The sequence below is a fragment of the Nothoprocta perdicaria genome, unplaced genomic scaffold (genome assembly GCF_003342845.1).
Source record: "Nothoprocta perdicaria isolate Ctin4 unplaced genomic scaffold, notPer1 scaffold_114, whole genome shotgun sequence".
Lineage (NCBI taxonomy): Eukaryota > Metazoa > Chordata > Aves > Tinamiformes > Tinamidae > Nothoprocta > Nothoprocta perdicaria.
The window spans coordinates 116,102-143,057 of NW_020454250.1; the positions used below are offsets into that span (position 1 = coordinate 116,102).

The 26,956-nt window shown below is 39.3% G+C and overlaps 1 protein-coding gene across 1 annotated transcript; it reads left to right on the forward strand.

Moving 5' to 3' along the window:
* The first annotated feature begins 1,444 nt into the window (after positions 1-1,444).
* Positions 1,445-24,352, forward strand: HABP4 (hyaluronan binding protein 4). The gene is made up of 8 exons (XM_026053213.1): positions 1,445-1,730; positions 10,661-10,811; positions 11,616-11,777; positions 11,956-12,027; positions 13,623-13,706; positions 19,782-19,950; positions 21,714-21,896; positions 22,908-24,352. The coding sequence occupies exons 1-8, from the start codon at positions 1,445-1,447 to the stop codon at positions 22,962-22,964; spliced, it is 1,164 nt and encodes a 387-aa protein (XP_025908998.1). The 3' UTR covers positions 22,965-24,352.
* Positions 24,353-26,956: the final 2,604 nt, after the last annotated feature.

Genomic DNA, 26,956 nt, shown 5'->3' on the forward strand with positions numbered 1-26,956 from the left:
TCTGGGCCCTGGAAGAGAGGGAGGAAACGGTTATCTGCCCTGCTCCCCGTCCCATGGAGTTGAGGCTCTGGAGGAAGCTTGATTTAGCTTCAAGGTCCTGCACCAAGGACAAGATCAGTTTCCCATCGAGGGGACTTTGTGCACTGAAGTTATCAACCAACGTAAGTAATAGAGGAACTGCATTTGCCACTAGTGGTTACAATAAAAACACGATCTTCTTGCAGAAATCAGTATTCTAACTGGCACTTTTTTTGGCAATAGAGCCTGAATGGTTGGGATTTTTTTAGCACCTGCTTGTGTTGTTAGTGCTGATAAGGCTGGGCAGGGATGTTTTGTCTGTGTAGTCCCTGTTCCCAGGGAAAACACAGTGCTGAGTCTCCATCGGTGTTTGCTTTGCTGGCTGTTTTTATAAAACTCAGAGGTCTAAGATTGCCCACAAGCGTATGGTTTTATATAGCTTTGCTGTGGTGAATATTGGTCAGTTTCATTCTGTCTTTTTGTCGGACACAGCAGCTGTTCCACCTAAAGTATAAAGCATACCCGTGTCGCTGTCGTGCTGTGTATTTGCCCTTCCTTGTTGCCTGTGCACTGTCCTGCCCTGCTTCAGCTCAGCGCCTTTCCCAAAACCTCCAGTTGCAGCACTGGACTTCCACTGTCATGCCAGGGCTTCCCGATTTACTTTGCCCAGATGCTTTCCTGTAATTTATGGAATCCAAGGCACTCCATTTTCCTCTGCGCCTTCCAACCATCCTTTGAACAAGAAATATTGGTAAGTCCATATACATATACATTGTTTTGTTTTGCCGCGGGTAAGGCAGCGTGCCCTTGTTTGGCGGCCCTGGGCGTTTCGCGGGCTCCAGGATCGCCGTGTGGAGCCCGCGGTCACTTAAAGCCCCCGGACCGCCGTGTTCGCTGCCGTCGCCGCGGGCCGCGGCTGCTGAATAATTCATGAGATCATGAATAATTAATCAGCTCCCGCGCAGGCGGCGGCTCGCGGGGCCATTGTGGAATATGCGGGGGCGGCCCAGCTCGGGGGCGGGGCGGAGATAGGCGTTGGGATTGGCTGCTGGCGCTCACCGTTATTTCTTATTGGTCACAGCGAGTTCGCGGCGGGCGGGGCGGGCGGCGCGGATAGGTCGTGGCTCCGGGCGGCGGGTAGCTGCCGCACCACCATTGGCTGCCGAGGGGCGCGGCAATGGTGCGGCGGGCGGGGCGGCGCTGAGGCGGGAGCGGCCGCCGTTCCCGTGCGCCCCCTCCCCTCCCGGTTCCTCTTCCCATTCCCTTCCCATTCCCTTCCCCTCTCCTCCTCTCCCCTCCCCTCCTTCCCCGGTTCCCGCCCCCGCTCCCCTCCCCGCCTCCCGGCGCCGTGCGGGCCGGTGGAGCGCTGCGCAGCGGCCGCGCCGGAGCCGCCGCAGCGCCGGGAGCCCGCGGGGCGGCCGCGGCGATGATGAAGGGGGCGGTGGGCAGCCCGGTGGCCGCCGTCATGCAGGAGAGCTTCGGCTGCGCCGTCGCCAACCGCTTCTACCAGCTGCTGGACGACGAGTCCGACCCCTTCGACATCCTCCGCGAGGCCGAGCGCCACCAGCAGCAGCGCAAGAAGCGCGAAGAGGCGGCGGCGGCGGCGCGCAGGGCCGCTCCGAGCGGCAGGGCCGGCGTCCCCCGCAGGGAGTCCCAGAAGGAGCGCAAGCTGCCCGAGAGCCCCCCCGCGCCCGCCGCGCCGCCGCAGCCCGGTACGGCCGCGCAGCCGGGACGGGGCGCGGCCGTTGGTGGCCCTTGCGCGGCCGTTGGTGGCCCTTGCGCGGCCGTTGGTGGCCTTTGCGCGGCCGTTGGCGGCCGTTGGTGGCCTTTGCGCGGCCGTTGGCGGCCGTTGATGGCCTTTGCGCGGCCGTTGGCGGCCGTTGGTGGCCTTTGCGCGGCCGTTGGTGGCCGTTGGCGGCCGCTGGCCACTGCGGCCCCAGAGCGCTGCGAGACAGGTCTGGAGCAGTGCCTTGGCAGGTGCTGCCCCGCGGCTTTCACTCCGCTGCTTTATTTTATTTTATTTTATTTTATTTTATTTTATTTTATTTTATTTTATTTTATTTTATTTTATTTTATTTTATTTTATTTTATTTTATTTTATTTTATTTTATTTTATTTTATTTTATTTCACTCTCTTCCCGAGGAGGTTGTTTTTCGGGGGGTGGCGTCTCGCTCAGGCCCTGGCAGCCCGGTGGCCGGGGCCACCGCGGTGCCCTCAGTGCTGAATTTGGCACCATGTGCCCAGCGTGGCTGCGAGGCGAAGGGCTCAGGGGGAGCAGGGACGCGCCCGCGCTGCGGGGATGCAGCCAAGTTTGCTGCTCGCCGAGACAGGCAGCGCCCGCGAGGGCTACGCAGGGGCTGCGGCTGCGGAAGGCTCGCGCAGGAGCCTTCGGATGTGGAAACTAAAACTTTAGAGAGAGAAATGGGGAAACATTGTGTCGTGTTGGTACTAACGCTTCCACTGTGGCGTCTCTTGTATAGGCTAGACCGTAGCTGCCTCATGCTGAGAAACTTTGCACAGAAGACTAGTTCTCTGCCTTGTAAATCACGTGATTCCCACCCCTCTGCTGCACCAGAAGTGGGATGAAGCTAACAGCATTAGGTTTTCATTTCCTCCTGCAGTATTAAGCATAGATTTCCTCACTGCAGCAGCTCCTGTTGGGTTCACGGTAGCAAATGAGCCATATATGTTAATACTTTATACAGAGGAAGGTGCTCCGTAGTCATGTGCCCCTCACATCGCATTACTGTTTCATTAAGGTAGCGAGAGTGCTATGAACTCAGACTTAAAATCTCATACTACTCCAATTCCATTATTTATAAATTACTGTCAAAGACTCTTTAATGCCAAATACGTACTATTTCATCACCATCTTGGTAAAGAATATTCTTGAAAGTAGTCATTTCCAAACAGTTATCTAAAATGATCATATTCTGAGATTCCTATGCAACTCATAGGTCCCTATCCAGAAGACCCGTTATTCACATTACTAACTGGCTTAATTTAGGGATGCTTTCCCTTGGCTATGAACATAAGGCCTGTGAAGGTTTGATTTGGAAGCCTTAGAGCAAGTATTGGCAATTGCTAGCAGCCTGCTGGACTGCGGAAATAGATAAATAACTACTTTTACTGATATGGAAATTCTTAGTTTGTAGAGTCTGGGCATAATTCTGCATAAAATAGTGTGGATTATTTCTGAATATTTTCTTTGATGTCAAGAAACTCAGTGTCTCCATGCAGAGGCATCAAGTGGGTGCACCTTGTTCTTATTTCCTGCTAAATGAAGATAAGAAAAAGAATATTGATTTGTAGGAGATTTTAGGAGAGTGAACAAACATCTAATTTAAGAAGAGCTGACTTGTTCTGAAAACTAGTGTACTTCCTCCTTCGGAGATCCTTCTGGGTTTTGGGAGCTCGCTGTGTGTGTGTCTCTGAGTGTTGTGAAGCCTGGAGTGTAACTGTGCGGAGCTTGGGAGGACCAGCTGGGAAGGAGGAGTGGGACCTGGTCCTGCCTGTGCTGACGTGCTCTCCACAGGCCCCACAACTCCCTCTTTCAGAGCAGCCTTGCTGGGATAAAGACACCTGGCCTAGGGCACACAGCCTAGCTGACAGATACAGAGCAAGTGAGGGGCAGAGATAAAAAAAAAAAAAAAAAAACTAGGCTTTTGGAAGAGGGATAACTGCGGTTTATTTGAGTCATACAGCATTGAGAAACTTGGTATACAGGATTCAGCCTGAGCACTTCTGCACAGAGTAAAACTCTCAGGTTAATGAGTAATAATGAGCAACCTATAATTCCTCGCACCAGCTGAACTTGACTGTAAGACTTCTAATGATGGCCATGTCGCTGTGAGAGTGGCATTTGTGTGAGAGATAAATAATATTCAGTACATTGACCAGACATGAAAAGCTAAACGGGGTGAAATATTTTTGTTTCCTCTCTCTATGACTTATTTATTTATTTATGTGAAGTTAGAGTGCAACTCCTAATTGCATTTTGGAATTAAATGCCAAATAGGAATATCCCAAACAGCTGAGTCAGATTCTAGTTTTATTATTGAAATGACAAATTTCAGTCTGGATTGTCTTGCTTTTATCCAACTACTTTAGGTACATTGCTTGTCAGGGCTGCAAAAATGTTGGCAAAAGTTTATTTTACTTTTGTAATGATTGTTTTATTTCTTGAACCTACTAAATCTGAGCAAAATAGTCTTCACTTAAAGACTTGAAGCAAACTTAGACATTCTGTATGTTTTCGAACTTACAATAAATGTAAAGCATTGAAGTCCTGAGAGACCTTCCTATAATTCTACATATTGGTGTTAAGATGTGAGGTTTCTGTTAAGTCTTACCATTAAGACATGGTAAGCCAATGTCTTAATTTTAATTTGGTTTGTGACTGTCATTTCCAGAGCATTTTAATGTAATTTCTAAAAATCATTCCAATATGAAACAAGTCTGAATTTTACTGTACCTGGTAGTTCAATGTTCAGACTCTTAGAATCTAAACTATTGTGAGCTGATGCAATGCTAAGATTTTTTTAAAATATTTTTTAAAGTCCTTATTTCATTTATATGAAGCCTACTTTTTGCTCATTATGTTTTGTATTTGTTTCTCATTATTTTATTTTCCTGACATTTTCATTTTGTCATTCTTAAATTGCACACTGAGGATTAGGGTAAAGGCCATTCGTAGGTATAACATCCCTTGTAATTGCACCCCTTAATGTTAAGTTAGTTCACTCTTAACAAACAGCATTTGGCAGCTCTTTATTCAGAAGGCCCAGTTGCAGAGTTTGCATTCTCTACCAGTCCAGGCAAATTAAATTTGTTGAGTGTGCAGCAGTAAGCTCTGTTCAGTGGAAATCTCTAAACCTTTGTTGCTAATACCTCCAAAAGGTTCATATATGTTTGTGAAATCATATAGCATTTAGGTGTATTCCTGAATATTATCTGACTGCAATTTTAGCTACTTTTTTAGGTCAGTATGGCATGGAATACTTCTGAGGAATTTTGAGTTATAATGACTGCATTTATCATCTTCTTTAAATAATTTGAGTATCATTCTTTCCGAAACAGACATAAGGATTGTCCAGAAGAAAGTTGCTCGGGCAATCCAGTGATTGAGTACTGGCGCATATGGAAACAAAATGTCACAACGTAGAGTATAGCTCCATTTAGCTGCCTTTGATGTGTAGCATGAAATAGCTGTAGCCTGTTTTTCATATTTTGAGAGACAGTATATTTACTTGCAAATCATTTAATTAGCTATGCCTGGGCTTTGGCTCACAAAATTAAGCACTTGAAGGTTAGAATTAAAATCACATGGATTTACATGTATTCATAGGGGAAGAACTAAGGTTGTACATGAAGCCTTAAATCTGCTGTATTCTAATTCCCACTAAAAAGTGTCTGTGAATTAAAACTACTTTTTGATATTTGCCATTATACAATTTCAAAGAAATGTATATCAGCACATTGCATTGTGTTACTGAAATGTTAATGAAGTAGCATCTTTCTATGAAGCCTTAATTCATGGCAGGGTCCTTGGAATGATAGTGCCATTTCTCTACTACTGATCTTCCAGACCAACTACAGCAGTATTTCTGGTTTTGTTCCTACTTTCTTTTCAAGTCCTAGTAAATTGTTTCTTGAGGCACAGACTCCTTGTTTTAAAATGATCTGTTAAAAACATAAAGCTGAGGGATAGTGGATATGAGTCTCTTAGAATAAGTGAAAAGAGAGATTAGATTTTAATACCAGTGAAAATGCTGCTGCTGTTAGCTTTGTTTGGATATCCACAAAGCATGTGAAACTTCTATGGAAGTGAAAAATTTAAAACTCAATCTGAATTCTTTATTTTGTGTTTATATGGGTGGGAAATGGGCAAAAAAAAATCTGTAAAACTTATAAATAATAAATGACCAGTGAGATTTGTTGATACAAGCTAGTTTAGCTTAGCAAATGCAAATGGCCAAGAGTTGCAAAGTGATGTTGCAATGTATGTTGTGAATAAGCTAAAAATGATAAATTCAGTATCAGTAAATATAAAGGAATATGCATAGGAGAATGTGCATGGAGATGGGGAAAGCAACTTTGCTAGCTATATGTGTTACGAAGGATTTTTCTAAGCTCTCTTTCCTGAACTACAGTAGTTTAAATTGGAGTGGTTAGAACTGGTAGTATGAGAAGAGCAGATTTATTTCCAGTTGCAGTCTAAAAGCTAAATAGTGTTAGGAATTACTGAAACAGTAGTAGCAAAGAAAACAAGTAAACAAACAAACACAAACAACAACAACAAATGTGATTTTGAGTGAATCTGATGTTTCTGCATTTTGGAGAATATGTGATGTCTTGGTTGCTTCAAAAACTAGAAATACAAATCAGTGACAAGTGCGGTCAAAGTTATAGAATCATTTATGTATTGGGAGAAGTTATGCTATGGCTTTTGTTCTGCAGAGTTGTGTGAGGGTACAATAGAAACATATCTGGAATTGGAGGTGGGACTTTGAGAAGATAGAATATTTATTGTTTCTTATTGTATAGAAATAAAGAGATAGTTCAAGCAGATCTTGTGGATTAAGGAGAAAGACTTTTTTTTTTTTTTTTTTTGAGTTACCTCAGTTTTTGCTGTAGCAAAAGTATGGCAATATGCTGAAAGTATTTATCAGAAAGAAATTCCAGTAAAAATGTCAGTGCTTTTATGGGTCTGTCCCTCCCTAAGCTGATGCTTACAGCCCCCCCTCTCTTTGCCCCCCTGGCCAAAAAAAGTAGATTGCAGAAACTGAAAAGTGTTTTGCCGTTGTTTTCTTTCCCTAATTTTATTTTACTGCAAATATGCAAATCTTCAGTCTGGTCTGCTATGGTTTCCATCTGTGTCTGTGAAAACAAAATATTGATGCATTTTTTCTAACTAGTTTTGAAGAGCAACTTTTTAGTGGGATTTTGCCACTTGGAGACAGTTAGTTTTAGGTTTATGAGAATCCATAAAACATTCTGGTACAGCATTGTCAGTTGTATTTTAGTATACAAAATATATGGACAGCTATATTTTAGATACAAAATCCTGCTGTTCCCTTTGGTTGTAATCTCCTTCAACTGATTAAGTTGTGTGAAACTGACACTATCACCTGCATGCTGCTTAGATAAGGGAATGGGGGAGCCAGAGCAAGGCTTCTGCTATAGCCTGAAATTACTGATAGCAACTACAAGTTGAGCTTTTAGGTGTTTGGCAAGTGGGAAATAAATGAGCAGGCAGCAGCCTGATTCCTCTTACCTTATGGGGAGCGGGGAGGGGGTATGCCGTCTTCTGCAAAAAAAAAAAAAAAAAAAAAAAAGTGGGAATGCTATGAGCATGCTATCTCAGCTCAGCAGGGATCAGTGAGTAACTTAGGAAAACTGGAAAACGTTTCTTTTTCAGGAAGCCTACTTTTTTTTTTTTGTTTTGTTTTGTTTTGTGTGTGAGCTAGATGAAAAGACCCAAAAGGCACTAGAATTTGCTGAGTTGCTTTAAATCCTTTTGTTAATACATAGATGTCTAGTGGCAGGGAACTAGACAGTGCAAGTGCTTAGAAATAGCATTTCTGCTTTCGCAGTTGACAGTTTAGTGAAAAAAACTTATTAAAAACTTTTTTTAGAAAGTCTTTCTGCTTAAATACTGCAGTAAAAGTGAAAATAATACTGATGATAATTATTGAACTGTTCTAGCTCTGAAGGATGTTGGTCTTCAGCAGTAGTTGATAAAATGGGTGCTTTTTGAGTCCACTTCTCATATCTGGTAATTTTACTTTTTGCAGATGTCATTCTGTCAAAGGCTGAGATGGGGGAAGAAAAGATAGGTTTGTTGAAGCAGTTTAAGTATGAGAATTTTTCAGATTCATCCTTTCAGAAGTGATGGGCTGGTAGACCAGGAGTCTGGCCAGAAACTTCCCAGGAGAGTAACGGTGAGGTGAGGAAAGGTGATTCCTTCAGCTTAATGCACGTGCAACTGGAAAACTTGTGAAAAACACCTTAAACAGAGGTCGAACTTGGTAATTAGAGTAGAGCCATGTTCTTTTTTTTTCTAGCATGGTGTTTTTAAGACCTCAGGTAGGTGACCTGCAAAAATCTTGGGCTCCTTCAAAGTTTTGAAGGAAGCCTGTCTTCTACATATGTAAATAAATAGACAGAATTGGAGTACACTAGAATTAATGAATATTCAAAGTTTAGCTCAATTCTTTCATTGTAAAGGAAAACCATCATGGTGATGAGTGCACTTGTTTTAATTTCTCCCAGCTCTTCCTAAGGGTTCCTGACCCTTCAGCTACTTTAAAATCGGTCATTCTTGTGATGGACATATTGCAGAGGATTAAAAATGAGTAGCTTATGCTTTCAGTACTGAAAAACGCTGGTTTGCTCTGCCCTCATTTGGCAAGCTGAACTTGTCTTGCTTTTGTACTGCTTCACAAGAACACACAACTTTCTGCCCTGTTGTTTTTTAGAGAGGTGGTGTTGCTAGAGTGATACGGTTTTAATCCACTGCTGACTGTCAAAACATCCATATATATATATAAATATATATATATATCCATATCCATATATATCCATATATATATATATGGATGGATTATAAGTATCCCGATTAATCTTTTTGGTATTTTAAATTCATCTTCAATGTCTTAAAAAAATTAGAGCCATCTGTTAGAATCAAAGTGAAATAGTGTTACTTTGAAATCAGTAGAGCCAAGTGTTTTCCCTAGTGCAAGTGAAATGTGCCACACTCGCATGTTGTACATGTTCCTGAAGTACTTCTAAGCAGTGATTGCCAACAGAGTCTCCGATTGTCTCCTTTAAAATTACTTTCTCATCCCCTTTGTTTTGGCATTGTTTTACTACTACCAAAGAGTTCTCTGAATGTCTGAGTTAATTAATTAAGGTTAATGTTAAGTATGTAGAGAAGGAGGTCTCTGACTACTGCTTTCTTCTTAAGTTACTCTATTTGAAGCAACTGATGTTTCTGAAAGGCAGTGAGAGGCTCAAAAAATAATGCAGTTGCCGTTCAGATCCACAGACTATCAAAAAGGAGATCAAAGGGAGTGTTTCTACTGGCTATGCATAGCAAGATTCCCAGTTTGAAAGTAACACTAGTATGAAAGGTGGTACAATTGGAATATGCACACAATGAGCACGCTTTCCAAGCAGCACTGCAGTAAGTTTAAATATGCTTTAATTGCTTTGTTTTATATTATTTATAATTTTGTTTTTTATTAAATCAGTCTATCTTGAAAAGCTTTATCAGAGGCTAATTTTGAAGTTGTTCTTTATTCATATATATGAATAAATATATATTATTTCATATATATTCATATATATGCCACAATTGTGTGGACAGTTCCCCAATGCTTTCTTTCTAACAGTGAGGTCAGAGCATTAAGGTTGCCACCTGTCTGAATAGTCTTCTCTCCCCTCTCCACCCTCTTCCAGAGCCATGTATTCATTTACTTCTTCATATTTTGACCCAGAGTTAATTTATTCCTTTCTTTGTGCTATAAACTGAAGCTCAGTTGTAGCTCAGTAGCTAGGACTGCCATTTACCTACTAACCTGAATCCAGAAACTTCCTCAGTATTGCACAGGAAGAGTACTTCCAGTTTCATTAAGCTAAGATCAGAATTTTCTTTCTGTGGTTCCTTGCCTGATTTGTGTAAACCTCAAACTTCTGCAACTAGTACTGTAAGGATTTAATAGGGGAAAGGTAGACTTCTTTCCAGGAACTTTGTCCTAAATAGAGCCGAGAATTTGGGAAAGTGGAGAAGAAAGTGTAGAACTAACCTTATTCTCCTACTAATTGTACATGGGCTGAATGGTTAACACTAATTTATTCTCTTTTCTAATATTCCATTCCCCTTCCCCACGCCCATAACCTCCTCTTCAACTATGACAATAGCCAAGCAAAAGGGAAAACAAAAATGCATACATTTCATCCTGGACTATGTTGATTTCTAAGATTAATTAGTGCTGTTAGAGCCCTTGTTCTTACTATGTGGATTTCTGCTATTTAAATCTAGTGACTCATGGTGTTTGTAAATGGTTTCCTTCCCCATAGAGTAATAAGAGAAGGAGGTGACCACCATTTTGTTGCTGGGGATCATAATCCTGTGAGCTTTAAGTAGAGAAATGTAGGCTTAGCTTTTAAATTCAGTCCATCTAGCAGGAAGTGTGTTGTCTGATGATAAAGAACTAAAGCCCTTCTATAACTAGCCTCGTCTTTCTCTCTTCATTGCTCCTGCAACAGTCTTGCTATTCATATTCTTTCAGCCAAATTTCTTTCTCTCCTTAAGTTCTTTGAGGCAGCCTAGCAGAAGCAGTTTTTGTTCTTTAAGATATCTGTAGACAAAAAAGATTTTCCTTTAGCTTTTGTTTTGTTTTGTTTTATTTTTAATGACTCAACTGTTTCTCCACCAGCCTGAGACATGCTCATCAGTGCAGAACGGAAAGTAAGTGGTAACATTTGCTTTATGCTTATAATACTTTGGTGGATGGGCTCAGGACTGGAGAGGGTAAAGAAGGCTGTAGGGTATCGTCAACTTCAGTCTGTTATTTAGCTGTAATTCAGTTGATTAATGTGAATTGTTTTAAACTGTATGTGTGTATGTGTGTGCAGGCCAGAGGCGAGCTCCTAAACGGGGAGAACAACAAGGATGGACTGACAACAGAGGAACAGAAATAAAGCAAGATAAATCTGAATGGAGACCCTCTTTCAGGGAATACCGTTCCTATGAAACTGAAAGACAAGCAGAATTGGCAGTAGAAAAGTAGGTATCATGTAAGGAGGTGTAGGAGTCTACACAGTGGCTGGGAGGGGGAAGACTTTGGACATCATGAACACCACCTCCTAGTACAGGTGGTTTGAAGCATAGTTGTGTTAGTAGTGCATGTATTTGGTGTGAGATTACTGAGGCTCTTAATGTCTGCCAGAGCTGTGCCTCTGAGCCTCAGCCTCCCTGCAGATTGATTTGCAGCTGCTTTTAGCTTTATATTGTATCTCTAATAATTCATGGAAGTGTTATTATCCGGAAACTTAATCCTTAGTCTGCAGGACAAATGCTCTATTTTTGAATTCATATAACCCCAAATTTTGCATGTGCAGATTCAAATTAGAACAGATTTAACAGTTCAAACTCAAAATATAAATTTGTCATAAGCCTACTACTAGCATAGTGAATGCATATCTCTTTTTACTTTCTCTGTAGGTGGCAGAATAATTATATCTGAACTCTCGATACTTAAGAACATGTGTGGTTTTTTTTTCCATCACAATATTTTCCATCACAATATTTCCATCACAATATCCATCACAGTATTTTGATATTCCAAAGACCCTATTAGAAGCTACGTACAAATATGGATTTCAATAATGGGTTTATTACCTAATAAAGTCACCAAAGATACAGTACCTTAAAATGTTTTATTTTTTTCTAATGTTTTCACTGTTTTCCATAAGCAGCTGAAATATCTATTCCCATTTTATGTAAAAACTTCAACTTTGTGTTCATTTTATGTCTGTTTTAAATGATACAAAATCAGTATGAAAATCTGACCAGAAACCTTCTTTTTAGACCAAGTGAAAGATTTGACCGTGAAAGGCCAATAAGAGGACGTGGAGGAGGAAGAGGTGGAATGCGAGGTAGAGGAAGAGGTGGTGGAATTAACAGAAGTTTTGATGGCTTTGATAACAGAGGAAAACGGGAGTTTGACAGGCAGAGTGGGAGTGATAAAACGTAAGTGTTCTCGTGTGTTTATTCATTTATGCAGTGTACAGGTAAACAGTACACACAACACTACTGTATCTAGGTGTTCTGTTTTTTCTGTGCCCAATTTATCAGAATTCAGTACTGGCTTTAGCTTGAGGCTCTGATGGAAGAAAAACTCTTAAAAATACTATTTTTCTCTCTCTAGAGGAATTAGAGCAGACGACAAAAAGGGTGGAAGTGGAGCTCGCAACTGGGGAACAGTTAAAGATGATATGAGGTACAATATATACTTGTGCCCACCATCGATTATCATTTTATATGCAATGTTTTCAAAATTTCTTTTATTTTTTTAAACTTTATTCCTCATGTTTTTTATTTATTTTTGTGATGAGCATTGTTTTACAGTTTTTTGAACCCTTCTGTCCTTTGTGCTGGTGAGATGAACTGTAGCCAAAAGCACGGTGACACTCCTTGAATGAATGAAAAACTTCTTGACTGGGAAACCTTGACAAGAAATCTTTTAATGGGAATAAATTATGGCACTTTCCTCGTGTAAGCCGCATGTATTCTTGTAAATGGGACTCTGTTGTCTGTAACGTTGCTTCAGTGCTAATTAAGAACTGAAGTCTAGTTAATGGGCAGAAGATCTAGTCCCATTTTCTCAAGTTTTATGTATCATGTCTAAATTACAGATGGTAAAGCTATAATGCAATGCAATGAAATTTTAGAGATGCTGACCATGCTGTTGAAATAGATTATGACATCTATAAAGTTCAGTGACAGAATTAAGAAATTTATTACTAGTTAGGTTTTCGTCATGTGTCTAAAAGCCTCAGTTCTGTATTTTTCTGTACTTGCTTTTCTTTGGATTTGCAAAGTAACATGAAAATAATTTATTCTGTTATATGGTTAGACTGACATAAGTTTTGATGAACCTTCACTTTTTAAATGGGAGTTCTCTGTAGACAGAGAAAACTCAGAGCTTCCTCTTTATAACAGAGATCTTTGACTTGCATACACATTCATTTGCAATCATGCTTACGAATACAATTTTGTGTTTAGAAATGTGACTTCAGGCAATTGAGCATGCCAATATTTGTCAATGTATGCTGTATTTATTAAGATTTTCTGGCTAAAAGATTTTTTGCTTGTTTCTCTTTGTTTTAAAAGAACTTCCATGGCTAATAGTTTTGGATTTTCATGTTCCAAATTCTTCTGAAAAGTTGAACCAAGTTTGATTTCTTATTAAAAGATTGGTTAGATACTTGTGCTTTCCAAAATGTGAATCAACTATGCAGCTATAATGAAGTACTTGTTCAATGGTACAAAGTTTATACCATTTTTTAGTATATTATGGAAGATCATAGAAACTTTAAAAAGTTCAGGAAAGCTAAGGTTATTTATTTTGTCTCTTACCTAAAACTTTCAGTTCAATAGCACCACCTTCATGTTTTATGAGTATAAAGCATGCATAGCATAGCATATGCAAAACATGCATAGCAATGCCTTCTTGTAGAATGTGATAAATCTAGTGGAAGTGACATTAATTGGTCATACCATTTACCAATACCATTAATTAATTTTAATTGGTATTATCTAAGCAATTCTGAAAGCATCTCTGTTATGCCTTAATTGTACTTAATAATGCATTAATGGTAGAAGATATTAACTTTATGAAATGTGTGCTTATCAGTGTAATGCAATAAGTATACCATTGTAAAAAGAGATAAAACCCAAAACTCAGTGTACTATAATCAAGCATTGCCATTAGGTTTCATCTTTGGAACAGATTGTGTTTCGTGCATATTTTTCTTTTGAAGGGGAATAAAAGTTTTTTTCCACTGTGAAAACTTCTTGTATTTTGTGTTTTAGTGAGATGGAACAGACTGCTCCAACGGAGGACACTGCAGAAACAGCTGAGCACCCAGGGGCATCTGAAGGAGAAACTCTGAACAAGTATAGTCTGACTAAAATATTTCTTTCTAAATGCAAAGAAGTAAAACTTAGTGATATTCATGACCTGTATTGGAAGATACACTTCTTGAAATCTGAACCGGCAAATGCTACTAATGCAATATAATTTTTTTTCTATATCTTTACATATATACTCAAAAAAAAAAAAGTCCGTAAATCTAATCTAAAGCATTTAAATGCTTTAAATGCCATAATAATAACATAGAAAAATTCAAAGTGTTGGTAGGCTTTATGTACAGAAAGTCTAACTTAATTTTAAGAAATGCAGATTGCATTTGGTTCATCAGTGAAGATTATGCTTCTAAGGTTTGAGGATGACTACCAAGGGGCTAGCATAGTGTTGGTTACCTGTTTAATTTGGGTAAGCTGTAAAACCTGTATCCTGATTTTCTTAAGGCAGCCGATAAGGAAGAGGTGTTAGAGATACCTGTATCATCCTAAAAATACATTTATAATACAGTAATATAAATTCCCAATGTAGTAATTGATGAATTTCTGATACCAGGCAAATGTCTCTTCTTCATGAAGGGCCTTTGTAGAACTTAAAGCTTCATTGGGAATGATTTAGGAATAAACCTTGAAGATCTGAGCGAAAAAAGAGAAATCCTTTTTTGATATTATTATCCATGTTCAGATGAGATAATTCAGACCAAAGATATACTTCTGCCTAAGTAATAAGTAACTAGATATTTCTGTATGAGTAAGAGACTTTTAGGAATAAGTTAATTACTTGTACTGAATGTTCCTTAAGTGGCAAAAGGGGTTGAAATGTATCAATTTTATCTTTTGTTGTTCCAAAGACTTCCTCCACTGCCCTTAATGGTTCAGGTGTATTTATTGGTTGCCAAGGTTCATTTCTTAGCTCAGAAGTTGTAGTACTGATTAGCATACAAAATATTTTTTATGTGAAACAGTACAACGCCTCAAGAGTTTAAGCTGATGAAATTTTGACTTTTTTTTTTTTAAATAGTGTTGTTATTAACTTACTGCTAATGTTACAAAGTTATAGATGGGAGGAAAAAGATCTGTCCTTGGCAATGAATGAAGATTACTGCATCTCCAAAAAAAAAACCACCTCTAGTGAGCTTAAATCTGATGGGTAGGGTAGATAATCTGTCAAAATTGCACAATACTTGTTAATATAGCTAAATATTAAATTAGCTATTTGACTTTTTAAAACAACCTTATGATGCTATTACTCGTTTGAGAGGCTTGTATGAGTTTCCTCTTCATGGTAGCTGAAATTATAGCCCAGAATTTAAGCTCTTTGTAAATATGTTCTGACCTCAGTTGAATGTGGAACATAGGATATGAAAGGTATACTTAATAACAAAAGCATTTAACAGAATTTGCCAGTTGGCTTTAAACCTTCCTGTTTTCTCAGAACTTGCTAGATGTTGGTGATAGGTCTAAGTGAGAGTCATAAAGCTATAATTCCTGAGGTCTTCAGGTTCTCTTGATGTCCAACAACGTCTCTCTCTGCTGTTTGTAGCACTCAAAACTGCCAGTTATTATTTTCAGGAAAAAAAAAAAAAGAAAAATGTATACAAGTTACTAATTTCTAGTAGCCAATTCAGTTGCACTTGCAGCCTCCTGAATTTCTGCAGAAGTTGTGTTAATCCCCCAAACAATACAATATATTTAATTTGTGTGCCATGGTACTTTGAATAGTTTTTTGATTTTTGTTATTCCCCTGTATAACACAGCCTAATCAATTTCTTGTCAAATGTTTTTCTAGAGCTAGTATTTATTCTTTTGTGTTTCCTTTCTTTTCATTTCTTGATCACATTGGACCTTGCTTCTTTATAGTGGACCTATGTATTCTTCAGGTCATTTATTAGGAGGCTTTCAATATTTACCTTCAGGTTTGCAGGGCTATTAAACTGGCTGTTGCCTTTTAAAAAGTGATATAAATCTATCCTTAGATTCCATCAAATATATCTAGGTATTTGACTCAATTTTTTTTTTCAGTAGTTAAGATCAAGCTACAGCAATGCAATTTATCTTACCTTATTGTAATTTCAGGATTTCCAAAGCTGATATTTGTACCTCACTAAGAGTCATGGCTTCTGTAAATGACACTTCATGGGAAAGACTAATGCAAATTCTGATTCAGCTTTCATCAAGAAAGTATTGTGCTTTCTTGTATGGAAAAAAAAAAAAAAAAAAAAAAAAAAAAAAAAAAAAAAAAAAAAAAACCCTCATGGGCAAAAATGATTAGAAAAAGCCTCCATTTCAGTACTTCTGAGGTCATAAAAATAATTGCCTGAGCGGCTGAATTGAATGCCATTCTTTTAGTCTTCTGTATGACTTCTATATATTACTGTGTAATACAGTTCTTGGTAGAAAGATATGCATTGCAAACAATACATTATTTGAGGGTTATAGCCATCCATTAAAAACACTGAAACAGTAGGAGCTGTTACTAAAAACTCACTGGTTGCTACTTTGGTATGTATTTATGTTATGAATACAGTTTCTTTGTGCTTAGAGGCCATACTTAGTTATTTGGCATTATTTTGTAAATGTGATTGTTGATATGCCCAGGAGCTTATCATTTTGATTAATGAAAATAGACAAGAAGCATTTTCTAAGAAGGAATAGGGTTACAGAATGGAAGATAATGCACAGGGTGCAATTCTAGGCAAATTTTGTGCCCAAAATAGCTTCCTGCAGTTGAATTTCTATCAAAAGTATCATACATAGGTTCCCATTACTGTATCTTGATAATGGGAGACACCTTTACTTCGGGTCCAAAAAAATCCAAATCCTTTGGATTTTTGCTGTTTGAAAACAAATACTTTCAAATAAAGATCCAATCGTGCTTTCAAGATGAGAAAACAGAAATTTGCTATGTAGGCTCTCGAACAATTCCTTTGCAACAGACATGGTTGTTTTTCAGTACATGTTGGGTACATGTACCATATTTTTTGATACATGTTTAAAAGCACTTATGACTACTACCTAGCAATACTGTCTGTTGTACAGTGATTGTGAGCAATTAGGTTGCAAAGGGATCTGGCCAACCCAAGACAGGACCAACTGTAACTATACCACTCTATACGTGCCTAAGTGCTTATAAAACTCCTCCAGTGATGTTTTTCAAGGGTCCTTGGGGGCTCTTACAAGATTTCTCTATCCTTTAGCATTTTACAAGGTGTTATGCTAGTATTCATTCCCTTTCTGTAAATAATCTTAATTATTGCATGGTCTTAATCATATGCTTTTTTTTTTCTTTTTCTTTTTACTTTTTAGTAGTCTCCTCAGCTCTTCAAATCTTTCCTTTATAGATCTTGTATTTTATGTCTTTCCAGCTTGTTGTTCTCACATGAAGTCTCTCGTGTTCTCACTTGGCTATGTCTGGAGTACATTACTCATGTGAGACACCTTGGCATAATCCTTCCACTCTGTTAGACAACCATGTCTGTTCCAAACTCCTGTTGAGGAATGTCCTTATAATGTTACACTGTTTCAAAAAGAGCAAATGCTGTAGATTTTAAAGTTAAAAGTAACTCTAGTTAAAAGTAACTAGAGTTACTTTTAACTTTAAACATCTACAGTGATGTTTTGAGGGTCTTACTGGTGAGTTCCTTCAGAACTTTTAACTTGCTTATGAATTTTCACTTTGTGTTTGGGCAGCTGGTACTTTTGCTTGAGTGTTTCTGCTTGTTCTTGGGACTAGCATTCTGTTTTTATCGTTTTTGTTTGTTTTTACCCACTTATTTGGCATTTTTAGGATCTCATAACACTCATTCTGTGTCTCAGTGTTCTTCAGTACGTGCACTTCTGCCCTTTCCTTTCCTGAGCTATATGTTATAGAAAGTATACTGAACATTGCTTTTTTACACTACAAACACTGAACGAAGATGGGCTTAAATCTTTGCTCAAGTACACATTTTTCTCTTGTACTAAAAAGTTGATAGCTGCTTTCCACTAATGTGTTGCAGCCAATTTTATATCTTCCTGAAGGTCTCATCAAGGTCTGATGAGATTCCATAGCATGTTGAGAATTTTATGGGAGGCAAGGTCAAAAGCCTTCCTTGAAGTTGATATCTAAATTGTTGGTTCTATGTTGTCAAAGCAGCTGTTGCTTTGTTTTTAGGAACAAGTCAACCTGTCTTTGATAACACCCTGTTTCACTAAAGCGTTCCCCTCCCTCTTCTCCCCAAGGAGTACTTGAAAATAGCTTTTATTTCCTTTTTAACAAATATTCTCAGAATTCAAGCCTTGGATAGTTGGCCTAAATCTGCCTGATTTCTTCCTCTCCAGGATGACAAACTGAAGTGTTGAGAGCGCAATCGATTCTTAGTGCTTTTGCAAATGGAACAATATTTATGCTTTTTCCCTCCTCTCCCCCATAGAAATAGCTGCATCTTTCAACAGCTCAACATCTTTCATCTTTTTATTTAACAGAGGAAATGAATTAAACCTTGACAGTCTTCTAATAACAAAGTCAGATCTTCTTAGCCGACATTACAAACTGTATACCAGTCATCTTGATTTTTTTTATTTTTATTTATTTTTTTTTTAATACCTGAAACTTTTTTGATATCAGGGTATGAAGATACACCAGAGGGTAGGCATGTGATACAGGTCTTGCATATTTTTGTCTTTTTTCTTTTTTAAGTTCTATTTTAAAACTTAATATACTTAATTAAACCAAAACTAAGGATCTCTTACTGTTCTGTTAAATTCTGTGGTTCTAGCTGTCATACACTTGGTGTTTCAGGATAATGATATAGTGTTGACTGTCAGGTAAGAAGATAATTCTGTGCAAAATCAAGTAGAGAATAAGCTTGCTCTTATCTTGATTCTAAATGTACAGAACGTTTGTACATTCATACTTGGTCTGTAAATGTATTATATATGTACATAAATAACTTGTTTGTCCTGCTTGCACAACTTCAAAGACAAAATACGCAATTCAGTGCATGATCTTTACATCTTTCCATGATGAAAACTTATTTCCACACTCTCATCAAGTCAGCTGTGTATTTACAGTAGGAAAAAAAAGTTGCTCTTAATCAGAATTTGCACCGGATAAGTCTTAATTAGGATTTGGTAGAAGAAGACTTGGGTTCTGATCCTGCCAGGGAAATAAACTGGGGGAAAAGCAATGTTAGTGAAATATTTAACCATCTTCACCTGTTACCATGCATAATGTTTGGGGTAGAAGAAAGGAGGAAGTTTCTCAAGTATCTGTGACTACTCACTGCAAGGCTTCTTGTAGTTCCTAGTATCTGGTTTTGTTTGTTTTGTTTGTTTGAAACAAACATGATGATGAATTGTGCTGTCTGGCCCTGTTTAGTAGGAAAAAGCTTTCTGCGAGCACCCCAGAAAGGGACCCCTGCAGCTAGCCCAGGTCCTGGGCTAGATTGTGATGGTCAGCAGCAGTGAAACGGCACAAAGAGTAGCCAAGCAGTGATGAGCAAAGGAGGAGAAAGATTTTTAGTCTCGTTCCGGGTTTCTCTGAATACAAATTCAGAGGATTAGACATATAGCCTTTTTTCAATAGCTCAAAGATAAACATTGCAGTCTCTGGCGTGCTCCTTATCTTTCCCTAGATCATGTCAGCATTATTGTACTTTGTGTGACAAATTTGAACTTGGACCAGGGTTAATGTGTCTGATTTTGGCAGGTGATAAATCCTGCCTCCTTGCGCTCTACTGCATCCAACAAAAGACAAAGAAAAAATCTTGTGAAATTCACGAAGGACATAATAATGATATAGACATTTCCAAATAAGGCTGGCCCTTTTGTCATTCTGTGGTCAATAAAATATTGCAATTGGGATGTTTTAACCAGCATGGATTAATGCTTACATATATGTGGGTGATTTTTATAAATAAAAATGTGGCTGTATTTGATAGGAGTAGATTCACTGATGAAACACTAGGCTTAAGAATATGCCAGATCAAAAGACAGACTGTCAAGAATCCAGAGTGCTCGAACTTACAGTATGATACTTAAAGTATCGTTTCTTTAGAGACTAGTGTCCTCGTTCATCTGGGCATGTTGCAAGCTAATGGTTTTTACTTTACAACTATAAACCTTTAGAGTTGCTGAAGGGGAGCCAATGGAAGAAGTAGTTCAAGAAATGACCTTAGATGAGTGGAAAAATCTTCAGCAACAGAGCCGACCAAAGCCTGAATTCAACATCCGGAAGCCAGAATCCACTGTTCCTTCCAAAGCAGTGGTGATTCACAAGTCAAAATATAGCGATGATGTAAGCATTGCCTCAGGAATTCTGTAAGCTCTGCTTTACGCCTAGGGTTAGGAAACTGTCTCTATTCCTTTTTCTGCTAGTTTTGGTATAATCTGAACAGACTAGAAATCCATATTCCAGCTTTGTTACTGTAATCATATACGTGCCCTTAAGTTACCTTAAGCTTATTATCTAGTCATTTTTCTTCTCTTAAATCATCGCCTCTATTTTATGTCATGTAATGTGTCAAATAATACTTATCCCAAAAGCTGTTCTACCTTATAGTTCAGGTTTAGCAATACAAAATTTGTGTCCGTGCTGCTGCCACCTGTGTAGATGTCTGGTAACATCACTAGAGAAACCTAATTTGCTAAACGCTTCTTGTATCCTAACTTGGAATCATGTTTAGAATACTTGTCAGTATATACTTGAATGTATATATTAAATTCTGGTTTTGGCATCTGTTAGTCTGGATGCTAAGTGTCCTGTTTCTTGTCTCTGTTGGATTGCAGCTTTCACTGTGCACTTGGACTATATGAAGGATTTTTTTTTTTTTAGTTTTTTAGTTTTAGGGTCCTACTGCTTAAAATAATTCTGAAGAGCTTGTTCCGTATTTATTGTGCTTTTTCCACTCCTCTCCCAAACTCTTTCTACCATATTACTTGTATTGACTTTTCAGAGAGGAATTGTACTTTATTGATATGATTGATAGGTGTTGGGGAAAAGGAGAAGGGTCACAGAATTTTTCATCACTGTATTTGCATATGGTCATGGCCTAGCATGTTTTGATTCCTGGTTAAGGTCTGTGTGCATGTGTGCAATATATGTTTTATCCTTTGTGTAGCTCTAATACTAACATCCCAACTTACAGCTTTTTTTATAAGCCTTAATCACTTTTGATTATTGAGCACTTCTAGGGACAGACTCTAATACTGAGGTGGCCTGTGTCCTTTTCAGAACAGCCACATGGCCCTCATCCTAGCTTGCTTTTTCCTCACCAAGAAAAAAAAAAAAAAGGAGTATCTTTCACATGCTTTGAGAAATGTATGCAAGTATCTGAAGAATGCATGCAAGCTTATTCTTTTTGCCCCTAAACTTTCTTAGCTGGCGGTATCAAGGGACCTCATTGAAATTAACTTAGAATGGGAGGTATAAGAATTGTGTAATATGGACAAGTCAAGTCACTGTTTCAGGCGTTGTATAAACAATAATAACTCATCAAATTATAATTCACCAATGCATGGGATGAGTTTACATATATTTTGACATATTCCCTCAATGCAATGATGAGCAATACAGCATCTGTGGACGCATAGATGTAAAACAGGAATAATCTCATAGCTAAAGACAAATAGAATAGAAGCTAAATGCTACTGTGATTTTAGTATTGCTTTCTAACCCTTACTTCAAGATAGATAACTAAATAGATAGATAGAAGTTACTTCAAGATAGATGGCTTAAACTGATTCCTTAGTCCCCCTAGAAAACCTGTAGATTGCATTGCTGAAAACTTCTCTGTTATGATGGAACTGGTATAGAAGATTTTGTCTTCAGGACTATTTGAGACAACAAAGTAGCAGCTCAGGCATCTGGGAAGCTGTGGTTGTCTTACTTCTGTTCACACCTTGTGCAAGTTGAGGTCTGTCTCCTACTTGGGATGTCATCATGGCTAACCTGCTGCTTAGTTTGCAACAAATTTGTTTGAACCAAGTTTGTGTTGGGTATTGGGGAGGGAGAAAGTTTGTATGTGGAAGTTTTGGGCTCTAACCAGATGCTCTTTTTAGCTTCAAAAAGAAGACTTTGAAGAAGATTCTCACGTCTTTCGAAGACCGGTGAATGACATAACATCTCAGCTGGATATTAATTTTGGGAATCTCCCTCGCCCTGGCCGTGGATCAAGGGGAGCAAGAGGTGGTCGTGGTCGTGGCAGGCGAGTTGAGGAGACAGGACCTCGGCCAGAAGTAGTGGTAACTTTTGTTTGGTTGTTTTTTTGCTGCTTTTACTTTGTGTGAGATCACACATTTCGTCAGTTATGGCAGAATTATTTCTGATTCCTACCTCACGATACGTTAGCCTGGTTATTTTGAGTTCCTGACCCATATTGAGTTACTTAAAATTAAATTCCAGTTTGGCTTAGATAACTAACATGTAACTTTCGAAGGTCCTATCACTATTTGCTCTGATGGTAGCTAGAGGAAGGGATGCAAAGAAGACCTGTTTTTTGAGTTTTGGTATAGAGAGGGATTGATTAAAATGATTAAAGGATTATATGTTGCACAAGAATTGTGTTTCCAGCAGTGCCTGATAGCGCTTAACTGAGGGTGAAAGCAGTGAATCTGTGGCCCAGTAGATGGAGACATGGAAGGTTAAAAGTATTTATTAAGTAGACTGATTCCATGATAATAGTTTAATTTAAGCAAAAAAAAAAAAAATTCCACTGTCTTTTTCCTCTGAATGCATTTGGCTTTTTAAAAATATTTTTCTTGGTCTACCCAATAATGTAAGATCTCAGTTTATTTTTTTTCTGAGTAAAATACTTGGCTTTAATTAAAGTTTGGAAATTAATGATGTAGTTTGATTCTGCTGAATGAAAGACACTTCTAAAATGTCAGAGTACAGACCTTAAAAATGCCATCCAGATACGTGCCGCAGCCTTAGAATGTCAAAAACTAGTAATGTCCACTAATGAAAAACAGGGTTGTGAATGAGATTGGAAGGCTAACTTGTTTTATATTTTCCACTTCAATGTTGCAGATCATTTGATCCTGCCCAAGCAAGCGTATTTCCAGCATTATAAACATGTTCACACCATAACAATAATCGTAGTCATAACTTGAGAGATAAAAGCTTAGCAATTCTGTGAAAGTGAGAGAAATATAAATCTTTAGTTTGGATGACTCGAAGAATGGAACTTTTTAATGGATAAAAAAACGTTGCTGGAGTGCAATTTTTTATATTTTTTTTTCTTTACTTTATAGGTGCAAATTGTTGCCCCAAATCCTGATGACCCTGAGGATTTTCCTGCTTTAGCTTGAAGGAACTGTTGTGAATGACGGTATCGCAAGATAGCTTTGGTGTAGCTGTGAAGAGACCAATTTTATGTTGCTGTGGAAAAAGAGAAAGTCTGAAAGTCTGAGTCTACATGAAAAACTGATTTGTTGAGACTTCTTTCTTTCTTTTTTTGTTTTGTTTTGTTTTGTTTTGGAGGGGGGCAGGGGTGAACGCACCACTTTGCTATTGGAAGGTCTTTCTGGAGGTTGCAATGGACTTAAATACTGTCACAGGTTGCTGTATCTGCCTGTTTTGAAGGAAGCTATGTGAAGGTATATGGTACTTTACTACAAGGCCTGAAGTGAAGCTCAAGTACAGTGTGTGAGGTGATTATACCACGATTCCCAGGATGGCACAGTGAAGTGTAAGCTGTGCAACACGTATGGTCTGCAGCTGGTCTCCAGTGTAGTCTTCCCTTTTCTCTGAGTGAGCTGAACCTTTGCATTTCTTACGCAGTGACACGTCGCCGTCCTTTGGAGGCTGGCAAATAAAGGAAACTGCTCGTTGGATTGGGTCGAGGTGTTATTTTCACAAGTCAAGAGTAGCAGACTGAAATCTCTGCTGTTTGACTGCAATCCAAAATCCATAAGCAGCAAATGTTACTCACCCAAAACAGTGATCATCTCTCTAGATAAGAGTGATCCTAAAATTAAGGCAGCACAGGTACTTTTAACTGATAGCTGACTATAACGAGCCTCGTTTCTGTAAAAAGCTATAGTTGCAACTATTTTGAAGATGATGGTGATATAAAATAGTAATTTAGATATAAAGACAGATTAGTTAAGGGAGCTCTATTTTTAGTAACTACAGGAGCATCTACATGCTAAAATGTCTCTTGCCTTATGAAGAAGTTTGTGGAATATTGAGGATAAAATGGGATGGTCCTTTCCTTGCAGCTTGAATGTGATTTCTAACTTGAATCGGATACTCTAACCCTTTCCTGTCGAAAGGAGTATTCGGAGCCGTTCTCAGGGACCTGAGAGAAAAAAATGGTACCAGAAATGATGAGGGAAGGAAATGAGGGAACTATGCTGGACATACTTGAGATCCATCAGCCACAAGTTGGTCTTCAGATTCCTGCTCAACTTAGACTCTGCCAGTTTGCTGGGAAAGCAGGATCATAGACTTTTCTGTTTTCCTGTTCTTTGCCTCACTTTATTTTATACAATTTCTGTGCAATCTCCTTTGAGAACAACTGGCAGGTGACCCTTGAGGTAGGGGGAAGCCTTGTACTTTGCTTTGGAGTAACCTCTAATAAGAGTAATAAATGTGTTTAGAAACTTAAAATAACACTTATCTCAGTGGTAAGGCTATATACAACTGGGATATAATCCTAGGAAAACCGCTGATTATTCCCTTGTTTTTCTTCCTTCCTTCTTCTTCTTTTCTTCTTTTTTTCTGTAAGAGGGTGTTTGCCCAAATGGTGCCACTTCTTATGAAGTTGAATTCCACTATATGGCAGTGAGATTTTAAATACCAGACAGAACTCATTCTTATGGTATAATTATAATCTGATAGAAGTATGGTAGAAAGAATGTGCAAAAACCATCAAAGTTACTGGTGTTATGGGAACCAATGCTGCTGTTCCATGAATTACTGAGCTGGATGAAATGACGAAAGGACTATTTCACCTTGTAGGAGCAAGCCATTATTTGAAAGCATTGCGATTTAAGATATACCTGTTCTTGCTCTTTTAATAAGTGTCTGGGTGATATTCTCAGAGGGCAATTTTCATGATTCAAATTTCATTGTAAATGACCCTCCCTATGGAGCTCCTGGGTTTTTCTTGCTTGTTTTTCTTCTCAGTGCTCCCTGTTTCCAAAGAGGCAGGGAAGAAGAAATTGGACTTTTTTTTTTCTCCCTCATCACCTGAGTCCCTGGAGAGCTTCTTTGGAGGATTTGCTTTTGTTTTTGATCCAGTTTTCAAGGTTTGTCTTTCCATCTGCCTCGTGCTAACTTTTCTTTTTGCTAAGGAAAGTAATGAAGTATGTCCTTAAAAGCAACCTCTCTTTTTTTGTTGTTGGTGGTTTTTTTCTTCGTTTGTTTTCCTACTAAAAGTTGATCCAGGTCTGTCCATTCTCTGGGAAGGTGTGAAAGGATTGCTTGGATGTTCCAAAGCTGTTGTACCTGCTGCTGCAGAGCTGCTGTTTACTGCTCATATGTTGATCTATGCTTTTTGTGTGTTTTTATTTTTATATATAAAAATATATATAAAAATATATATATTTATATATACATATATATGTATACATATACATATATATATTTTTATATATATATATATATGTAGACAATGACAAATGGTTTCTCTGGGGAATGCTTTAAAGCAACACTTTGTAGGAGCATATTTGTAAAATAAGCATTTTGGTCAGCATATTGTTTAAAAATTCCTGCCAAAGAAAAAAAAGAAAATTGGGCTGGTTTTGAGGCCTCCTGTTCAACCTGTGACAGTGGAGAAGCTCTTGCTGGGCGTGAGGCGCGGGGTGGCTGGTAGCCGCTCGCGCGTTCAGTCTGGCGCGTCTCCGCGCGGCGGGTGTGTGGCACAGGGATGTGCTGGCTGCGCAGCTCTTCCGCTCCTCGCGTAGCTTCGCCTCCCCTCATGTCAACCAAGGGTAGGATATATATATATATATATATACACACACACACATACACACACACACACACATACATGTATATGTGTAAATATGTTTTTGCAAAGCTAGCAGAATGTGGGCTACATCTTGGGGAACGAGCAGTGCTGCGTGTGGAGCTCAGTCATGCCCCTCCGACACGCGGCCCCGAGGTGCTCTGCTCTCGCCCCTGCCCCAGGCCTTGCAGAAACGCTGCTGCGTCCAGGGCGTGAGCGCTGCCCAAGGCCTGCGGAGACAGGGCCGTTTCTTGGGGACGGTGCCGCCGGAGCGGGCAGTGACGAGACGGGGCAGGGCAGGTCCCGCAGGGAAAGCAGCAGAGCTGCTGCCTGTGCGCTGGTAGAACACCTCGTGAAAGTGCCCTGGGAGAAAAACATGGATGATCAATGGGGACATCAAGGAATGAGGGCCATGGAAGCAACCCAGGCAGGTGTGAAAGAGGCAGGTGTGAAAGGGCAACAAACTCCACAGGTGTCAAGCTCTTCTGCTGTCAAGATGGAACATCCAAGCCATTCTGTGCCTTCCCCGGGATCGTCACAGGGACATGGGCACACACAGGCACACTTACATGCCTTTACACTACATAGAGTTTACACATAACCTACTGTCACCCAACCTGAACTTGCTCAACTTTGTAGAAAAAAAAGTACCTTCTTGTCACTGAGTAACAAACACGGAGTGTTTCTGTTCTGGTGATGCCTGCTGGGGACTTTACCGCGCAAGCTGAGCTGAGTGGAGCACGGGGCGGGAAGCTTCAGTGCTTGGAAGCAGTAGTAGCTGCCACAGGCTCTTCTATTTGCACTGCAATTTGGGATGTGTTAGGTGCCCTGCTGGGGCTGGTCTCTGCCTTCTGGAGCTGTGATAGAGGCACCGCTGCCTGGGTTGTTGCAGCAGCGGCAGCGCCGCTGGACGATCACTCGCCCCACGTGGCACAAATAAATGGTGTTTCTGCGCTCCCCACCTGCACAGGGGCTGCTGCAAATATCCATCTTCTCCTATTTTCTGTGCGATGCTATACTCCTAGCGGGCAGCAGGAGATGTTGGCAAAGGCAGCCCCTCTACCCACGGCACTTAGCACTTCAGCAAAAGGTATCAGAGTTTTGCACAATGTGGGGCGGTCTTGCTGGGAGATAAGAATAGCAGAAACAAGGTACAGATTTACTTTGGTCTCTTTTGGTGAGGAAAAGGAATAAAATTTTATGATTTTTGATGTAATCTGGGAAATCTGGACTTGTTAGTATAAGCTTTTTCTCTTGTTAGTGTGTGTGTATGAATATGCACATGGACTGAGTGCTGTTGTCGGACGTGTCGCTATTTCTGAGCAGGCAGCGCTGCTGCCAGGGCCT

Excerpts from the sequence above, each read along its gene's own strand:
- HABP4 (XM_026053213.1), top strand. The coding sequence starts at position 1,445 with ATGATGAAGGGGGCGGTGGGCAGCCCGGTGGCCGCCGTCATGCAGGAG. Across the intron at positions 12,028-13,622 it reads ACAGTTAAAGATGATATGAG|TGAGATGGAACAGACTGCTC; the intron begins GTACAATATATA and ends TTTGTGTTTTAG. Across the intron at positions 21,897-22,907 it reads GACCTCGGCCAGAAGTAGTG|GTGCAAATTGTTGCCCCAAA; the intron begins GTAACTTTTGTT and ends TTTACTTTATAG.